Source organism: Pezoporus wallicus, unplaced genomic scaffold, assembly GCF_028554395.1.
Source record: "Pezoporus wallicus isolate ANWC-B61680 ecotype Strahan unplaced genomic scaffold, APGP_CSIRO_Pwel_v1 contig_2910, whole genome shotgun sequence".
In the NCBI taxonomy this organism is placed as follows: domain Eukaryota; kingdom Metazoa; phylum Chordata; class Aves; order Psittaciformes; family Psittacidae; genus Pezoporus; species Pezoporus wallicus.
This window is the reverse complement of record NW_026642858.1, coordinates 964580-984869: the sequence shown is the minus strand read 5'-3', so window position 1 is coordinate 984869 and position 20290 is coordinate 964580. Positions and strand designations below refer to the sequence as shown.

Here is a 20290-nt window from a genome sequence, read left to right as displayed (position 1 = left end):
AATCATGGATGAAGATATTTCTTACTGTTAGAAAGATTAATACAGGATTGCTTGCAGAAAAAATACAGAAGATTTATACCCCAGTCTGCTTAGAAAACGTGTGATGTTGCTACCAACGGTTGGTACCAGCAGCTTTGCCGTAAGAGCAAAGTTGTAAGAGTTTACAAATGTGAGTCTTCAAAGAATTCTGTGGAAAGTCAGATGAACATAACCAGTGATTTCAAAGAAGACTTTCACTACACAAACAACTCCCAGTACCACTACCATTATTTCAAATGGTGTGACAGTGAAGGCAGAATATACTATAGTTTATGAGCCTTATCCTAAATGGACTAATTTTCAGAGTGGTAGCCTTTTGACTAAAAGCATTTTTCAAGGACATTGTCTCAATGCCTAACAACTATAGCCTGCTGATGATGAATTTGGGAGGGTGTGTGTATGTGTTTATCATTTCTCTAATTCTTTAAAGCTTGGATATTTTCTATCAGGATGAAATGCCAATTAGATTTTCTACCAGTTTCTGCCTAGTCCTGGGAACAGCCACCCTGTAATTCTCCATGGTCCATGTGGCTTCCTGTACCCTTGCCTTCTCTATTCACTAGGGTACTTTCTGAATCAGAAATTGAAAAGTTGTCTACCTTGAATAAGTGATGATGGTCTGTCTCCTCTTCCTCCTTCTGTCTATCTCCTCTTTTTCTGTACTGGAAAACCTGTGAAGTGGCTTAGGGGAGGAAGAGTAGCTGAGCCAGGAGAAAGCAGCAGCTTGCCTCAGGAATTCCGGCTCAATTTTTGTGCCACTTTTCCTTTGTATTGTACCGACCCCAGGGAAGTGCATGCTGCTGCAGCTGTGTGAAGAGCTAGCTGACTCACAGTCCAACTGCTGCTTGTCGTATTCCATGACACCAAAATAGGGGTGAGGGATGTTTGCAAACTTTCTAATTCCACATGCTGCTTGAGGGTGAGGTGAGTTGTAATCACTGCTGCCCTCTTGATCTCAGTCTAAGCCACAACTCCTGCTGGTCGCCACAGTCAGCGAAGGCAGCCATAAGTCTGAGTGAAAAACAAAAGAAGAAACATCGGGCAGGAAGCCTTCTGTAGAGATGCTTCAACGACTGACTCACTATCTTCTGACTTTGTCTGCCAAGTTTTGGGATGAACTCTTAACAGAGGATTTAAAGAGAATGGGCTGCTTTTCATTAGATTTCCTGAACGAAGCAGAACTGCTTCCCTAATGGAGACAGACCTAAAAAGCACACCCAAAAAGCCAGTCAACTCACTAAAGCAGTTCTGTTTTCTTTTCCAACTGCAAATGGGGTAGACTAAGCCCTGCTCTTCACAGATTGATACAGGGAACATTTCAGGATTACCTGTTTGAAACCTACAACTTAGAAAGTGCCTGAGCAGAATTATTCACACCATGCACCTCGACAGAGTTTTCTGTGAAAGATAAAGAAGACTGGAATATCTACTTGAAGGTACATACAGCTAACGAAGTTGTACTCTAATACGTATTTTAAGTGATCAGGGTTCCAGCAAATGTGTATTTTTATTTTCCTTCAGTTTTAGTTTTTCATCAAGCATTCAACACATTAAAGATGCAACAATGACAATTAAAATAATTGGATTAAACTACACCTTGGCAATATAAAACAAACACACAGGTTCTCTTAGAAGCACATGTGGAGTGTAACAGCAGCTCCGCCAAGGCACATGACAAACCTAAAATACTGCAGTTAACATACTGTACATTAAACCTTGCAAGCTTTCTGCTGCTTAATTCCACCCAAATTAGATTCTTTTCATCTGAACAAGTTAATAATAATACAGACCCTGTTATGTACATTAAAGGAAATCTCTGTATTTGCTCTCAAAGAGACCCACAGTAAGTGCAGCATTTACTTAAGACTCAATTTGAGATACGACAATAACGTAAGCTTTGCAGAATGGCACTGTTTTTTTTAACTGTGCCCCTGGTAATGTTAAGTAGAGTCAATGTTCCCATGAGTCTAAAATAATGGATTTTCAGACTGAAGATGCAGGATTTAAAAAAAAAAAGAAAAGACTGTTTTGAGAGATAAAATCCTGAACAAACTAAAAAGACCAGCAATACTAAAACAGAACACTGAGTTCACTATGAAATTGACATAATCAAGACCAGTATCCTTTCTTAAAGTTTAAGTGATTCGTGAACTTCCATAAGGAAGCACTTCCTTAAGGAATTATTTAAAGTCTGTCCACTTCTGAGGTGGGCTACTAATTCTGGATAATTACATTCAACATCTTTATCAAGTAATCCTAATTTCATAGTTATCTGCTAAATAAAGTTACATACTTCTAAAAGTTACAGGGACTTTGAATTGAGGAACAGCACTGATGAAGATAACTAAAACTAATTTTTAACTGAGTTTATGAATTAAACTGTAAATCTTTAAGAAAAACTTTCACATTATTTTCCTTTTAAATGCAAAGTATATGATTCTATACCTTGTTTTTGAAGTAAACCTCAATTGGCAAAATGAAACCAGCATACCCAGATTCTTCAACTTTGTAGGGTGGATCTTTGCACACTGAAACAAAGAGAAAAAACTGGATTTAACACACGCACCAAAAAATGCTTTAAATGCACAAACAAAACGTGAGTAAATAATCTGCAACAATAGTTCAGCACCATTACAAAACTGCACACACACACACACACAGTAGGACATATGTGTGCACAACACCACATGAATTTTACAAGCAAATTATTCCTGCCTACATACAACCTATAGTTTAGCCATAGCAATATCCGCCACCACTCCTCACTTTCTCAATCCTTTCAGGCTGCTAAAGCAGAACACCAGGGACTTCAACACCAGGTGGACCCACTGAGTACCCACAACAGCTACATACACACTGAAGCCAAGGCTTGTTTTAGGAATGGAAAGTACATAGGATTCCACCCTGTGAAAGTTGAACACGTGGAGGGCAGAATTGCCATTCATGTATTCATGACCTAATACTAATAAAATCCTAACTCTGTGTAATGTAATTTTTAATAACTTAATTGAATTAGAACCAATGCAAATAAAATTGAAATCTCTACTACTAGGGGAAGGGTGATGATATAACATTCCAGTATATGGTGCAGAATCTCAGGAAGATTATGTACTGTATTATGTTAGAACAGTAACCAGGTTTACTCTATAGGATTCAGCCTTCTTTAATGTTACAGTAAGCATTACTAGCTGCAATATACAATCTTTCCCTTCAAGTTTTCAGTTTAATGCAAGGGATTTTACTTACATGAAATCCCCATAGCACTCAACAGAAGCTCTGTGAATAAAGTGGCACGAGCCCATCAACTTCAGCCAGTGACAAAAAGCAGGTTGTTACAGAATTTAGAACAGAAGCCACCCTTCCCTTCTCCCATCTGGCTGTGTGACAACCTTATTACAGAAATCATGCCCATGTAACACGTAAGTACAAAGGTAGCCTGAGCTTAAGAAACCATCCTTCCAAATGCTGCATTGATATGTGTGACAATTCATGTCATATGGACTACCATCTCAATATCATACTAACAGGTTCTCCGTTGTAGACTGGTAAAATGCTGTAATTTGTACACAAAGGCTTGACTTCTTCATAAAATTCTGCTAGAGCCATCTCATTTTTTGCTGAATAAAAAAAATGTAATTCAGACTCACAGATGGATCATCATTTCTTAAGATATACACTCTCTTTAGAATCGCCTGGTACCTGCACTGGATCAGGTGCAACTGAAACTATACAAAAAGCATGTTTTGCAATCAACTGTGCAAGGGTCTGAATGCCAAACTTATGCTTTTTAGCAAAGAACACAGGCACTTACCACCCTCTATCATCCCAAAAACATCACAAGGCCCATCAGACATATCCAGGAATAAAACTGCTGCCATATTCTCAATAGTATGATCAATATGATCAATGACTGGGACTAGGTTAGGAAAGTTAAGGCCCACTTAGAATTGGCTAGGGATGTGAAAGATAACAGGAAGGGAATCTATAGGTACACTGTGAATAAAAGACAGAATGGGACAGCATGGGCCATCTCCAGAAGCTCTTGGGAGAACTGGCTACACGGGATTTGGAGAAGGCTGAGGTTGTTAATGACTTCTTTGCCTCAGTCTTCACTGACAAATGCTCTGACAAAACCACCCATGTCTTGGAAGGCACACGCAGGGACTGTGAGAATGAAGACCCTGGGTCCACTGTAGGAGAAGATCTGGCTCGAGACAGTCTTAAGGAACCTGAATGTGCACAAGTCCATGGAACCTCATGAAATCCATCCGCCGGTCCTGAAGGAGCTGGCAAATGAAGTTGCTAAGCCACTCGCCATCATATTTGAAAAATCATGGCAGTCAGGTGAAATTCCCCATGACTGGAAAAAGGGAAATAGAACCCCCATTTTCAAGAAGAGGAAAATGGATGACCCGGGGAGCTACAGACCAGTCAGTCTCACCTCTGTGCCTGGCAAAATCTTGGAGCAGATTCTCCTGGAAGGCATACTAAGTAAGGCACATGAAAACCAGCAAGGTGCTTGGTGACAGCCAGCATGGCTTCACTAAGGGGAAATCCTGCCTGACCAATTTGGTGGCCTTCTACAATGGGGCTACAGAACTGATGGACGGGGTAGAGCAGTTGATGTCATCTACCTGGGCTTGGGAAAAGCGTTCGACACTGTTCCACACAACATCCTTTTCTCTAAATTGAAGAGACATCAATTTGATGGGTGGCCCACTCGGTGGATAAAGAACTGGCTGGATGGCCGCACGCAAAGAGTTGTGTGCAATGGCTCAATGTCCGTCTGGAGACCAGTAACGAGTGGTGTCCCTCAGGGATCGGTGTTAGGACCAGTGTTGTTCAACATGGGTGTTAGTGATATGGACAAAGCAGAATTTCCTCCTACTACCTTGCCATTCTCCTCCTCTTTTAGCACCAAATCCACACAGGGACTTCAAGAATAAGGAAAATGGCAAGTCTTTGCTCACCTATTTCAGTTGATTATCACTACACAGTTCACTTTATGCAATCAACAGAAAAAAATGACAAAGTGGAGAAAGAATAATCACTTTTCCAAACTCTTCTGCAACACCATCCTCTTATAGCTATAGAATTTAGTTTTGTTTTCCTGACAAGGAAAAAGAGAGAATTTACAGTTTATAAAGTGGAATTTGAAAGCTTTTGAAGAAAACCTTTTCACGATTGGTCAAATCTGAGAGGTGGTTTCAGACATACAGAGCTCTGACCTTGGACAGTGACCATTTTGTGTTAAACCTCCCAGAAGTAGTATTTCAGCTTATTCTGACGCGTCTTCCCTTAATAGGGCACTTGAAAACCGTAAGTATAATAGTTCCAGTAAGCACATAATACATACTGACAACTTTTTCAAAGATGGAGAAGCCCTCCTGCTCCTCCTCTGCCTCAGAAGAAAACTTGAGGAGACAGCTTTCCCAGTATTAATTGAATGGCCATGCAGGGTTCAGAAGACTGAAATACACTTATAAAACCAGGGAATGATTATATAGCAAGTATTTATCCATATGGAAACACTGAAATTTTAGAAACCGTAATAATACATTAACTGTTACAGAGATTTCAGGCTCCATTACTTGACAAGTCACAAATCACTTTTTTCTTTTTTTTTTTTAAATAAATATCAGGTCAACTTCTTCCTGAGCACTTAATTGGTGCAGAAAACACTGTCAGCATAAATATTTTTCATTCTCCCCCTCAAACGTCCCTTCTTTTAGATTTACACAGCTGTTAGCTGTACTGAATAGTACCTTGTCAAAGTTTCTCATTACATTTCTGAAAACAAAGTCTTTTATACTTGCAGACTCTGTTGAAACTTGGGTGATGGGATACAAAACACTTAATCACAACGAAACTACTCTGGGTACCTTCCCAAGCTGAAAGATGGCTTGTACTAGAAGAAAAAGACTACAATCTTGTGAATGAAACTGTCCTGAAAAGAAGTGACTCGGGCAAGCTCCATGCTCTTGCATACTTGTAGACTGCAACAAAAGTGAAAGCCTCACCTTTCTTATGGAATCCTCTACTATACATACTGGCAGAAACAGCACCTCCGTGCACTCTTAATCAACATTCACTAGCATAAGCTCTTTGTTCTGTTAACTGTCGCAAGTAGTAACCAGAGCTGCAATGACGTGTGGTTTAGCCGAGCCAACAGGCAATCATCCTAGCAAGGTTTGTCAACTGGAGAAGTTGCAAGAGTCAGGTAAACCACAGAACAGGTAGGAATAAAAAACTAGATGCAGCGGAAAAAGGAAAGAAAGACAAAAGCAAATTGCAAATTCAGATCAACAGAAACCCAAGGCAGTTACAGCAATGCTCACCCCGAAGGACAATGAAACATTGCTTTCTGTTGGACACTGACCATTTTGTGTTAAGCCTCCCAGAAGTAGTATTTCACCTTATTCTGACATGTCTTCCCTTAATAGGGCACTTGAAAACTTTAAGTATAATAATTCTAGTAAGCACAAAATAAATACTGACAACTTTTTCAAAAACAGAAAAGCCTTCCTGCTCCTCCTGAGCCTTCTTGCCCTAGATTCTACACCTTCTCTTCTTTCCTCCCTCATTTGACAGTTTGTGTAGTCTTTTAGTTTCATATAATTTCAAGCTTCTATTCAGTATTGAACACCTCTGCCACAGAAGCAAAGTTTGATCTGACAACTCTAACTACAAAAAAGGTGTACAAGCTAGGGCAAGAAGGCTCAGGTCCTAGGACAAGAAGTAGTTCTCATAAGTGGAATACCATTTTTCTATAATGCTGGGCCAGCATATACACACAGGTGCAACTGCACAAATACTGATTTCCAGTACTGTGCACATGCTCAGGTACTCAACCACAATATATTGCCCTTGACAGAGGACTATCGAGGCACTCAGCTGCAACCCTTGCTTCACTACAAACAGTTCACAAAGACCAGGAACAGTTAGAAGCACATTGGCTATGCTGTTCTGTTTATTTTGACCAGCCACCCCATATATGAAAGCACAGTAATTCGCAGCTAATTATTTAAATGTGCCTTCAAAGAGGCACAAATTTAAATGTGCCTTCTCAAACAAAATGTGCCTTCCAGAGACCAAATGCAAGATATCAATGTGCATCTTCAAATGAAGCTTAGTAACATTATCATTGCTAATACACAATTTTATTCACAGGGATTTTTTTTTTTCTCCGTAAGATCTCAGTATCTGTGTCAGCAAAATTGCCTATTATTCTACATATAAGAAAGAGATGCGAGTGCTCCATTCTCATTCAATGCACTCTACAGCTGAATTATATTGATAATGCCAGCATAACGAGTTACCCAAGATCACTACAAGCTAGGACAGGAATTTATGAGGAGTAGATTATTTGTCCACTGTTCTTCAGGGGAATATGCTTTCTCTACAGCTCATGTTAAGTGGCTTAAATCATTTATCTCAAATGTTTTGCTTCTTTAATCCACAAGTGAAGAGCTGCTTTTTCTTTTGTGTTGACACATGCATTCCCATGCACTGCATCAGACATTAACTGGCACCTAAGGAACAGATGCAAATCAAGCCATGAGAATGCATTTAACTAACAGAGACCACACTAAGGACTTTAGAGATAACAATAACAAAATTCTAATAAGAGCTATGCTTTTTAAAAGCTTTAATGCAAGACTCATTTGCTGCTCCAACACCATTAAATATTTCATTGCGAACAGATTTTTCCTTTTTTAAAAAAAATTGCAGTACGAATGAATAAGGAAAGACAGATTTTTTTACGCAGATGTTGACACAACATAAGGACAATGCAGAATAATGACTGTAACGATTCACATATATTTTGTGTACCCTGCAGGAAACACCGGTGGCTGATGTGAGGAAGAAAAGCCTTTTGAGAGAGAACGGGTTTAATTGTAACTCTCTGCACTTGTGTTTTATAGATTCTTTCCTACAATTTGCTCAGATTGGTCACCCTTCAATCAACTTTTCTCTCTTATTCATCACCATCTTCATTAAAAGAAGTCTCAGAATAAAGGGGTGGCATTCACTTTCAGAGGAAGGCAGACTGCCATCCCAAATCCCTCCTGCACCAAGTCAGCTGTAAGTATTCAGCTCTGATTTCTATAAAAGCTCTTTGACTCTGTTACTCAGCAGCTCACCTTGACAGCTGGTGAGCTGCTGTACTTGGACTCTATACAACAGCCCAGAAGAGCATGGGTCCATAATGCGCTACCTTCAAGGTACACACCTCAGCCATTAATTCCAACAAATTGCCAGGCAGGTTCAAACAAAAGCTGCCAAAAATTACTAAATTAAATGTGGGTTATAAAGTATCTCCTACATTAGGAGTAAGGAATTCTCATTTGCTTAACTCCTTACACTGACAAGTATGTGATGAGAAAAATACAACCCTGAAGTGAAAGCACAGAAGGCACCAAGACAGAACTAAGGCTGAGCTTTTAGCATTGCATTTGCAATCTTATTAAGTTCCCTGCCCCACATCCCAAAAGCCCGTATTTTCTACCAGCTGGACAGGATAGCAAGATACAGCTTATAACCCCTTAAACAAAGTGAATCCTATCTAATTTTCAGTGTAAAATTTTCTGAATATAGTGTCTATTCCCTGACCACTAGACACCTTCATCAATTCAGATCAAACTGATACACAAGATAGGGCAGGGAAGGGGAAAAAACTTTTGCCATGCCCAACAAGGTTTTGCAAATCCAGGTCTTTCGGAAGTCATTAGCACTGGCCTTTAAACATTGCTAAAAGACCAAGTGAGAGAACAGTGAACACCCACTCAGAAATTTCTTTCCAGTCAGAACAAAAATATAAAAACAGACTAACAAAGATAAGGTTTGGGTTTTCTGTTGGTGGTTGGGTTTGGGGGTTTTGTTTGTTTGCTTGGGGGCTTTTTGGTGCCCTGTGTTTTGCTCTGTTTATTTTGAGGTTTTGTTTGCTTGGGGTTTTGGTCTGGGGTTCTTTTTTTGTTTTCTTTTGTTGGGGGTTTTGTTTGTTTGGGTTTTTTATGGGGGGGGGGGGGGAAGGTGGGGGGGGTAGGATGGTGGTTGCTTTTTTGTTTGGTTGAGCATTTTAATACAGTTAAAAGGCCACATATACCCTAACTCTTAGCACAGGAAAACAGCAGTAAGCCTTCAACACACAATTTTGAGCTTCTGAAATACAGCAGTGAGCTTCCTACATCTACGGATTCATGTGGCATAACCTGCAGTTGCACATTTACAATGCTGTCAATTTAGGTAAATTTAAAGGTTTTCTGTGATTTACTGGTTTCTCTTACTAATTCGCAGTGCACATATACTATGTGTCTGCAGGTCCTAGAAGCAATTGAGAACATGAAACTGTAAACTGAACAGGCGCAAGAGTTCCTAGTATTGATTTTTCTTTGTAGCACATACAGAATATTTCCTGGCCTTTTAAAGTACAGCCACTAAGTGTTCTGACATAAACTGTTTTGGATTAGAAGGGGAACCTAAGCTATCCTGATTTCATAATGCTATGCAGGCTCATTTGATGTACACATGCTGCAGATGGGAAAGAATGCACCTTCACTCATTAACGATACAGAAAAAAGCAGCCTGTACTGCCAGACAACAGGCAACAGCTACCTAACTTGGAAATTCACTATTGTGTAAAGTTATACGGTTCAAACCCACACAACTTATTTGTCTAGTATCTTCCTGCTTTGCTAAAATGCAAATGTAGCAGGAAAAGATTTTAAAGCTCCACCTCACTTGCTAGAATCTGGCTGGTAGCAAAACATCCACCGGACCTTGAAATGCCATTTTAAACCGCGTGTTTCCACCCTTTCCAGACTTCCAGCAGGCGGAGCACTTCTCTTGACCGCCCTACTACAGACACCAAAAGATCCTCAGGCACCTGCAAACTTTCAGACTTCACGACAAGTGGCAGATGATGCAGAAGTCCTCCCCTTGACTTACAGACACCGAAACCTGTTCGGCTATATTCTGCACTGCACACACAAACAACAATCCTTAATGAGACACATGGAAGTTACTGGAGATGTCTACGACTATTTATAATTCATGCCTCCTATCCCATCTGTCTGCTCCCTCAGGTTTCCTCCAGATAAGACGGGAATGAGAGCGAAGTGGTGGGGGGTGGGGTGTCTCCATTTTTAAGTTCAATATGCTATGCAAAATTAAACTGGTAACAAATATTTTCAGAGCTGTTGAGATTACTCTCTATTCTAGTGATACCATATTTGTGTTAAACCATTTCTGTTGAACTGCAAGCCAAGGCTAAGAATTTTTCCATCAAACTTCTCAGTTCTTAATGATCATTTTACTTCACTAATGATCAAGTAAATATAGTTTCTTTTTTTTGTAAAGGTTTTCGTTCTATGGAGCACATACAATAACTTAAAAAAACATCAGAACATTTTTCCTGTAAAGAACAGTGTCACATGCAATCTGTGTTTGCACCAGCCCCGCAAAGGTACATCTTCACTATCTGGGAATGCTTAAAAACAGAGAAAGTGGCTGCTGCCTAAAGCTCTAAGTTGGTAGCAATTTTTCCACTGCATTAAGACAAGAGATGAGAACCCGCGCCTGTAATGCAGCTGGTAGAACTTCTCTGAAAGTATAGTAGTAAAGAACAAAATCTGCTACTGCATACACCATTCATCATTATGTCTTATCTTCATAAATGCAGTTGATTTTTTACATGACATTTAAGAAGAAACTCATAAGTAGTTCCAGTAGTAAAAGTGAGTGTATTTCTGAATGGCTAAGACAGCTTCTGGACTACATCAGCACTCTCCAGCAAAAGTCAAGTGATGAAAGAGAACTTCTCTTCACAGAACATAAAATGAAGTACTTAAAACTATGAAACTGAGATAGGAGACACGGGAACATCCCCATGAAATTACCATAACTCAGTTACTGTTTATATTGAATACAGAGTTTGTATTTAAAATATTAACTAAGATCTAAAAGCAGCACAGTAATTCAATGGTGCTAGCACATCCCCATTATATCTCTACTGCAATAGCATTTTTGACTTAGAGGAACAACACACATTATGTACCTTTACTGCCCTTGTAAGCCTTCAGCCTGCAGTGTATTTCAAATTAGGACATCAGGAAACTGCTTCTTACAGAATTATTTCAATATTAATGGCACTATTTCATCATATTTAATAAACTGGCAAAGACAGCTAATTTTGCTTCCATTGCCTACCTGATGCCATTCAGAGCAGCTACACACAGGATCACGAGCACTAGACTGCATATCAGGGTTACTTTAGCAATTGGGAGAGTGAGACTAAGAGAAGGAAAAGAAAAATATATCCTCAAGCACATTGTATTAATTCCACTTACTAGCGAATGGGAAATATAAAAAAGCATGCTATCCCAATTTAAGCAAAACATTGAGTTTAACATGGCATGAGCTTAAAACTCTAGAAGAGTATCGCTAAGGCTGAAACAATTATTTACATGGTATGTTTACATTAATCTGCCTGCTCTTTCTGGCTTTTACTTAGCATTAACTGTGTGCCAGATCAATACAATGGTCTACAACAAAAAATACCCTCAAGTACAGGGATTTGAAGTCTGTGTGCAAACACATTTATAACGAGTATGATACAAATGTATGCTCCAGGCATAAACACAGCCCAAGAACTCTGTTTGCATGCAGGTAACGAAGATGTTCTATCTGTTGGCATGCAGGTAATGATCATAGCAATTATACTATTCAGCTGTTTGACATTCTGAGGAAAGAGAACAGGAGAACAGGTAGCCACATGAGACTAATGATGAGCGATTTACAACAAAGGAGCATAGAAATAAAGATTTTCTTCAAAGTGAAATAATGAAAATTGCAATGCTGTTTCTGACCATTACAGCATACCTACAGCTTTATTTTTCTGCCTAAGAAGATGGAATAAACTATTTCAGTTGGAAGAGACCTACAAGTATCCTCCAGTCCAACTGCCTGAAAAAAAATTAAAATATATTATTATGGGCATTATCCAAGTGCCTCTTAAACAGGCTTGGGGCATTGATCACCTCTCCAGGAAGCCTCTTCCAGTGTCTGACCACCCCCTTGGTGAAGAAATGCTTCTGTATGTCCAGCCAAAACCTCCCCAGGGCAGCTCTGAGACATTCCCACACATCCCATTCCTGGATCGCAGGGAGAAGAGATGAGCATCCTCCTCCCTACTTCCCCTCCTCAGGAAGCTGTGGGGAGCAATGAGCTCACCCCTCAGCCTCCTTTCCTCCAAACTAGACAAGGCTGGAGCCCTCGGCCACTCCTCACAGGACACGCCTTCCAGACCTTCCACCAGCTTTGTTGCCTTCCTCTGGGTGTATCCAAGGACCTTCACATCCTCCTTTAACTGTGGGCCCAGAGCTGCACACAGGGCTCAAGGTGAGGCCACACAACTCTGCATACAGCAGGGTAATCATCTCCTTTGACCGGCTTGTTCTGCTGTGTTTGATGCACCGTAGGCTGAAAAACCAAACTAAATGCCTCTGATTTTTCTACATCGCTATTAGTCAGAAGGCGACTTTCAAGTATCAGTCCAGTGATTTCTTTAGACCTCCTTTTGCTATTGACATACTTTAAAAAAGCCATTCTAAGCTTTGTCCTTTGGTGCCTTCTCCCTGTGAAGCCTGAGCTCACTTCCAGATATCACACAATTTCTTCTTCCTCTGAAGCTCCACTGTTGAGCCAAGCTGGTCTTCTCTCCACTTGCTTGACTTTCAGCACAATGTGATTACCTTTTCCTGTGCTTCTAAAAGGTGGTTCTTGAAAACTGACTAGCTCTCATAGATCTCCTAAGCCCTCAAAAACAGATTCCCAAGTGGCACGGCTAACAAGCTCCCTGAACAGCTCAGTTTGCTCTCTTGAAATTTAGGGAAATAACCCTCCTGCCCTTCCTTCTTACTACACTGAAAATGTTAAAACTTAACCATTTCATGATCTCTGTGGCCAAGACAGCCACCTACCATCACATCTCACACAAGTTCTTCTCTGTTCACAAACAAGTATAGGAGGAAACCTTTTCTAGTTGGCTTACTGCATACCTGTGACAAGAAATTATCTTCAACATACTTCTAGAATTTCCCAGACTTGCTTGTCACAGTGGTCTGGTATTCCCAGCTGATGTCTGGGAATCTGAAATCTCCCAGAAGGGCAAGAACTACCAATCCAGAGATTTCTCTTAAGTTTCCATAGAATAAACCATCAGTGCTATCATTATGGCTGAGTGAACAGCAGACACACACAACATCTCCTTTGTTTTCCACCCCACTCATCCTCACCAGAGGCTTCCAATCACATTACCCGTAATTGTAAGGGCTGTACAGTCAAAGCTCTCCCTTACAGTCAGTGCAACTCCTCCACCTCCCCTGCCCTGCTCATCCCTCGTGAACAGCTGCAGCCCTGATCCCAGCACTCCAGTCATGGGACTCATCCCACCAAGTCTCACCAGTGACACCGCAGCTCTGGGAACTGATCAACACTTCCAGTTCATGCTGTTTGTCACATTCTGTGCACTGGTGTACAAGCTTTTCAGATATACTGAAAGACATATATACTCTGAAAGGTACAAGATATTAATTCCAGCCAACCACAGATACGCTTTTTCACAAACTCTGCAGCTCTGCACACTACTGATAAACTTGCCTTTGTACACCGAACAGAAAGGGATGGGCAAGATAAGTAGATCAGGCTTAAAAGCAGAAAACCCTCAGAGTGGTACATGGTCTAATCCTGAATAAATGGTTTTGTTCTAGGCCAGTAAGATCATAAAGTGAACAATAATTTTTAAAATTCCTCATCTTAAAAAACGCTACATTTCTGAGATCGTATTGGCACTACTAATATGGTGGTAATATGGAAAGAGTAAAAATAAAGTGACCATAATGTCCAAACACACATTTGATAAATCATGACTAGGATTCAAAGGTATCTGCTCGCAATCTTTCAATTTTTTAAAAGTCAGGAAAAAAAGAGGACAAAATAGCATTTGCAAGTTGTTATTTTTTGGTTTGTTGTTTGCTTCCTTTAGTAAAAGAAAACAAATCAGAAAACTATTGACTGAAATGTTAGCAATGTTTTACTTGTTTGTATGTTACTGAATAAAAACATTTCATCTGCAGTCCCTAGCCTCTAGCTGTTTCTGGAAGAACAGGCATACAGCATTGTTTCCAGTTTTCCTGTCAGTGATATCTTTATCATTCCACTGGCGAGTTGCAAGCATCAGGTAACAAATAAATAATTTTGTTGATAATTCTGCAGAACATTTCAGGGGCTCTTAACTGTTTTAGTTGTGCAGATCTGAAAAAAGAGTGAGGCACTTCCTAACAGACTTTAACACATGCAAACTGCTAACAATAATTTTTGTACCAAATACTCTAAACTTTGCTTCAGTGTTTAGACAGCATTTTCATATGAAAAATATTTCGGAATCACTAGCAAACACAAGTTTGGTTTTGTGAAAAACTAAAACATACTCCTATAACATGTTCTGCTTCTACAAAACTATTTTAGAAGAACTTCAAAGAATACATCAATGAAACACAGAAGTGTTTCCAAAGTGTTTCAAATTGACTAAAATGTCATTACAAAGTTATCCTGTGGAAAAAATGTGTTTGCAAAGCTGAAAACTGAAGTGTACATAAGCTGCATAATAGATGGACTTTGTATGGCTACGTAGTATGCTACACATAAAGCCATATACAGATAAATGAGCTGTATCAATAAAAACACTTTAGTTCATTCTAAAAAACTTTAGAGGTGGCACTCGATGTACTTTTTAAAAATCTGTAGTATCTGTTTTTTTTACCTCATTCCTCAAAACTGTTTCTCATCTCTTTTCCTGTCAGCATTCATTAACAAGGTATTGAACATTTGTTACTGTTTAATTTTTTCAACTGAATGATCTTACTTTACCATGTCAATCTTGCCAACACAAATAATTTAAATTTTGGTTGTCATTCCAGATTTAAGTTGATGAAACAGGAATTCAGTCACACTGTAAGAGCCTCAAACAACTGCTGAATATCTCTGAAGTCTGATGGTATGTTTGAAGAGCAAACTCCATACCTTTGGACTTTTTCTAGGACAGTACCTATACAGCAGGTACTTAAAACATTTCCAGGAGAAAACTCATGCCTGCATATCTTCAACAACTTTCTAATTCCTCATTAAATGATGCACCGATTGGAAATAAGAGAATGGCCAAATGTGAGGTGGCTGCTTGGACATAATATGCTAAAATGTCAATTAAAATTACCTGTGACAGATTTTCTAGATCAGATTTTGTTTGTTCAAAACAAGTCAAGCCTTGTTTACTTTATTAGGGTTGCACTAAGCGTAGCTAAATTGTGATCCTTAAGTTTAAATAACCCAGCATTAAGCAAAACATGAAGTTTTTTTCCCTTTCAATCACACATTATTCCTTGCAGATTAACAGTGAAATTAACATAAGGAAACACTGAATTAATGAGATACTGGTCTGCACCAAACTCTGTGTTCTTACTCAGTCCAACTGGAGTAGAAACCTACTCAGCAATGTGATTACATGTTCAAACAGAACCTAACCAAAGAACATATGAACACAGTGAACAGCTCAGGGAAAGGACTCTGAAACACCTTTTGCAATTCATCATTTGACCTTCTGAATCTGAGCTATCAATCACTTCAACTGCAATGTTTTCCTTTACTCATTGCAATGTGTTTCTCTTCTCTTGGTATTCCTCTGTTTTCTTCAAGGATTTTGATTATTAACAGCTTGAAAAACAGAGAAATAAATTCACGTAAACATCTTGGCATGACATCAGCCAGACATGCAGGAAACAAGTAATATTACACTGCTATTGTTTCATTAGTGTTCATGACTCAAGAAGACTTCAGAGGAACAGAAAACTTGACACTTTTCTTCAGTTTTGAAGAAAGGAATGCAATAATTTATTTTGGGTGAAAATATCCAAACCTTCAAAATCATGCATGCCTAACAATAATTTGCTTCAATCTAACAAAATATCCCCCAGTTAACAATCATTTATAATTCTTTCTGGAATCAGAGTACACATTCCCTAGAAAACATGAAATTAGTTAAAATGGAAAAAGGCATTTCATATTAGCATATCAGATGCTTTCAAAGGAGACATGCTCATAACTTTTCTGTACCAAAGCAGACTTCCTTGCTTCAACATAACACCCAAAACTTTGTTTGCCATAGTAGAATTGACTGACAATACATAACTGCACAAAAAGAGCTTTCAATACCTGGCATGTTTAACTCTTGAAGTTCCTCATCTTTCTTATTTTCTGTTGGGGTTCTTTTATTTTTTTGTTTGTGGTTGTTTTGTTGTTTTTGTTTCTGTGGTTTTGTTTTTGTTTGGTTTGGGTAATTTTGTTGTTGTTTTGGTTTGGGGGTTTGGGGTTTTCTTGTTTGGTTTGGTTTTTTTTAAACTAGCAAGTGCCCAGGGAAACTGACTAGACAGATCTTAGACTTTAATCCCTGTCTGATCTTCACAGGTTTGAAAAAAGAACACCTCCAAGGACAGTGTGCATGCAATACATTGTCAAACTGAAAAACAAAAAGAGAAAGGGAAGCACCTGTAGAAACATAGCCAAATCAGAGCAAAACTTATTTAAGCAAGCTTCCCCACTCATTCTTTCCAGATGTTTTCAGAAAGTCTTTCCACCAATCGGATGTTTTAGAAATACCATGATATATCAAAGACAGGTGATGTTTGTTTTTAAATTTAAAATGGTCCTACTAATTTCAAACAAGTAAGCATGAAATAGGGCCTAAAGCAGGCACAAGTTTGACTGCCTCATTTTTACAGCATCTGCTTGTCTTTGCCCTTCTTTAAAATTGCCTTTCAACCTTATCTAGAAATCCCAAGCTAGACAATGTACTGGGAACACTGCTTCCTAAAACACCTCCCTTCCCCACCCCCACCTTTTTTTTTTTTTTGCTCTTCTTCTAACATGGTGTTCAGCTGTCACTTACCACAGCTCCACTGCAGGCAGGTTACACAGGAGACTTTTGGGCTCTTTTGGAGGCTTGTAACAGATGGAAGCCACCAGTGAGCCCACAGACCCAAGGATGGCAACCCGTAAGTACAGTTGTCAAGTTAAGACTTCTGCCTCTTCATGTGAATGGTAAGGAAGCTATAGCTTGTGGCCAAGAAGTACATGTCTTTATCTGGGGCAAACAAAAGAGGAAGATGGAACAGACTATAATAGGAAAATCTCATTTGACCCAAAAGTTGGCCAAGCAGCTGCACAGGTTGCAGGCTCCAGGTTTGGGGGTGCAGGTGCTCGAAGGAGACTCCCCCATGCAGTGGGGAACCCAGTCTGGGACCAGACTCAAGACTACCTTCTCACTCCACAGCACTCAGAAGCACTCATGAGCTCCCCATCACTTCCCTGCTGCCAGCTATATTAAGGGCTACTTCCAATTACAGTCATCTGAGAGAAATGAACAACAACAAAAAAAGCCTTTTTCTTCAGTAACAAGGTCACAGTGTCAGAAACATGCCTACCCGTGGCCTCATGCTGAGCAAGAACTAAAGAACCCTCCCCACATGCATAATCCAATATACTACAAAGAAAATGCTAGCAATAATAAAATGGGAGCTCTGAAGACCCACAGTGTTTGGAAGTACAAAAACCTGAAGCAAAGCCAGTAATGCATGGCAGTATGAGCCCTGCAGCTGAAAGGTTCAGAGAACCACAAAGCAGAGCAGGGTGAGCACAAGGCTTTCGTTCCAGCCCCCAACTTCCACCTCCGCCTTCAGGAACTTATTTGCTGTCCGTAGTGAAAATTCAGCCAGATGGCTTCAGAAACTGAAAACGTTTCCATGGCTGCTTGCCAGGATACCACATGCCAATATGTAGTGCCATTCAGACAGACTGAGATTACAGGAAATACTGAAGGAGACAGAACAAATCAGTCACACAGTTGTCACCTGTAGGAATGGATAAAAGGGCTTTCTGCAGATTCTGAGATATAACACGCACAGCTAAGCCTCTGCAAATCTCTGCTATTTAATAATGATTCTCTCTAAGACTCCTCCAAGCAAAACCCTGGACATAATTAAAAGAAGGACCTGACGTAATTAAAAGGAGGACTAAGGGAAGCAATGAAAGGACAAATATTGAAAACATATATAGCAAAAAACCCTACTTTTAGAACTTGTTTAGACATTTAAAACTACTACCTTCCAAAATGTCCTGAAGTTACTTAATGAAGAATATTTACTTATGCATGCAAAAAACATAATGATAAAAAAAGATTAAGCTACATTAAAGCTCCACGTAAGAGTAGAAACTGTACATTCCTTATTCTTCCTAACTGTTTACATTCCTCCTAGGACAGCACAAAAGATCAAACTGTTTCCTGCTCCAGGGCAGACTTTGGGAAAGGAGAAATTAACAACATCTTTTCCTTGCAGGAAACATTTTGCTTTAGTTAAGAGCAAAAGTAAAGATAGACTGAAAACAACACTCTGAATAAAGAGTGCCCTATGCAATCCAATTTCTTTCAAGGACAATCAGAAGCACCACACACTCTTAAGCTTTCCTGCAGACATAGTAAACTTAAATATTTACAACACCAGAGACAAGAGTGAAAGACAGTAGGGATGCCCACTTTACAGGCAGAGAAATGAGGTACACAGAGAAAGAGAACTGTGTTGCATAACACAGAAAATACATAGCAAAGGCAGTCTAAAAAACAAGTTTAAAACTCAAATGCAGAGTCACGATGGACAACCTATTCTTACTTGAATACTTCAGAACCATGAAAAGTATTAGGATGGGTTGGGGAAGTAGCACAAACAGCTACAATGCACTACAGGAAAAAAAAAAAAACAAACATGAATCTGAATATAGGAAACTCACACCAGAAAGCAACCTCTGTTTTTGTTTATTAAACAGGCAGGTTGTTAAAAGTTCAATGATTCTTAATGAGATATTTTTTCAATATAGGACTGCTATTCACAACATTTATTAATGACTGAATGCAAGACAGGTAGCCTTGCTGGGAAGCAAACATCTTGATGAAAGAAAATCAGGTTAACCTCCAACTGAGCATAATGAAGAAAATGAGGTGACTTAACATAACTTGCTACATTTAACAAGGCAATAACAAATGGAAACCAATGCAGACAGAAACATATAATACATATTTTAAAAGGACACCATTTAAACTGCAAGTCCATTTTAAGTACTTATCACTTAGCATCCCTGTAACCTACTTATGAACAATAAGAAGTCAATGCAATCTCGGTATGAATCCAGTATACTGGATGATTGACTATTTCAGCTAAATTGCTCTTCTGCAGTGTAACAATTACTCTGGGAAACTGAATTTCTGTACTACTCATGAGGTTTTGATCTCCTTTCCATCCCTTAGAACACAGAACAGAAAATCAGGAAAAGCTGAAAAACCTAAAGGGAGTATTAAAACCCAAGAACTGCAACACCACTAAGAAGAGTTAAAACTGTGACACACTTCATTCTGGTAGCATAAACAGGGTGCCTAATCATGTGCTCCTAAAATGCCCTTGACACAACTTCACCATAATTGCAAAACTTTGCCATTTAAGACAACTCCAACCATGCACGCCCTTCCACAAAGCCCTGGCTGAAGCCCTACCTCAACAGAGGAAAGTAATTTCTCTCAGTTTACAGTCTGAGCTCTTTCTTATCAAAGCATTCTCACAACACTGCCTAATATTAAGTACCAATTACTATGACTTCAGAACACAGCAGTTACCTTAACAGGACACTGAGCAGTACATGCTGGTAAACACTGCCTTGCAACTGTCAATCCTTTAAGCCACGTAATATATTTAAGCTCTAAGGCCAGTACCAACCTCTTTGTTGCCTGTCCTTCACTTGTGATGCTAATTTGAGTACATGCTCCCCTCCACAAGGTACCAATTATTATAAAATAACTTATTCTCAAGACTCTCCCTTGTTGGTCAAGTTTGGCAGCAACTGGCTGACTTTCATGGGGATATGCAAAAATGAGAATAAAAGTCTTCATCCTCAAACAACAGTAAAGCTTATGTGCTTCTTCTAGCCAGCCATAATGGTTAAGATTCACTTATCTATCCACTGTTTGAAGTATAACCTAAATTTTAATTCATCTGCTCCCACTGAATTTGATCCCCTGCTTGTCTGCTCTTTGTTACAGTAAAAATATCCTTTAACAAAGCACTTGTATTTTGATCATCTTGTGAATTATACTGTT

At 39.3% G+C, this 20290-nt stretch overlaps 1 protein-coding gene across 1 annotated transcript in view; it reads right to left on the bottom strand.

Moving 5' to 3' along the window:
• The window catches only part of MLLT3 (MLLT3 super elongation complex subunit), a 120893-nt gene that overhangs the window by 52794 nt on the left and 47809 nt on the right, over positions 1-20290 (bottom strand). The window contains exon 3 of the mRNA XM_057432920.1: positions 2485-2567. Coding sequence (XP_057288903.1) covers positions 2485-2567 — 83 coding nt within the window. The remainder of the gene's footprint in view (positions 1-2484; positions 2568-20290) is intronic.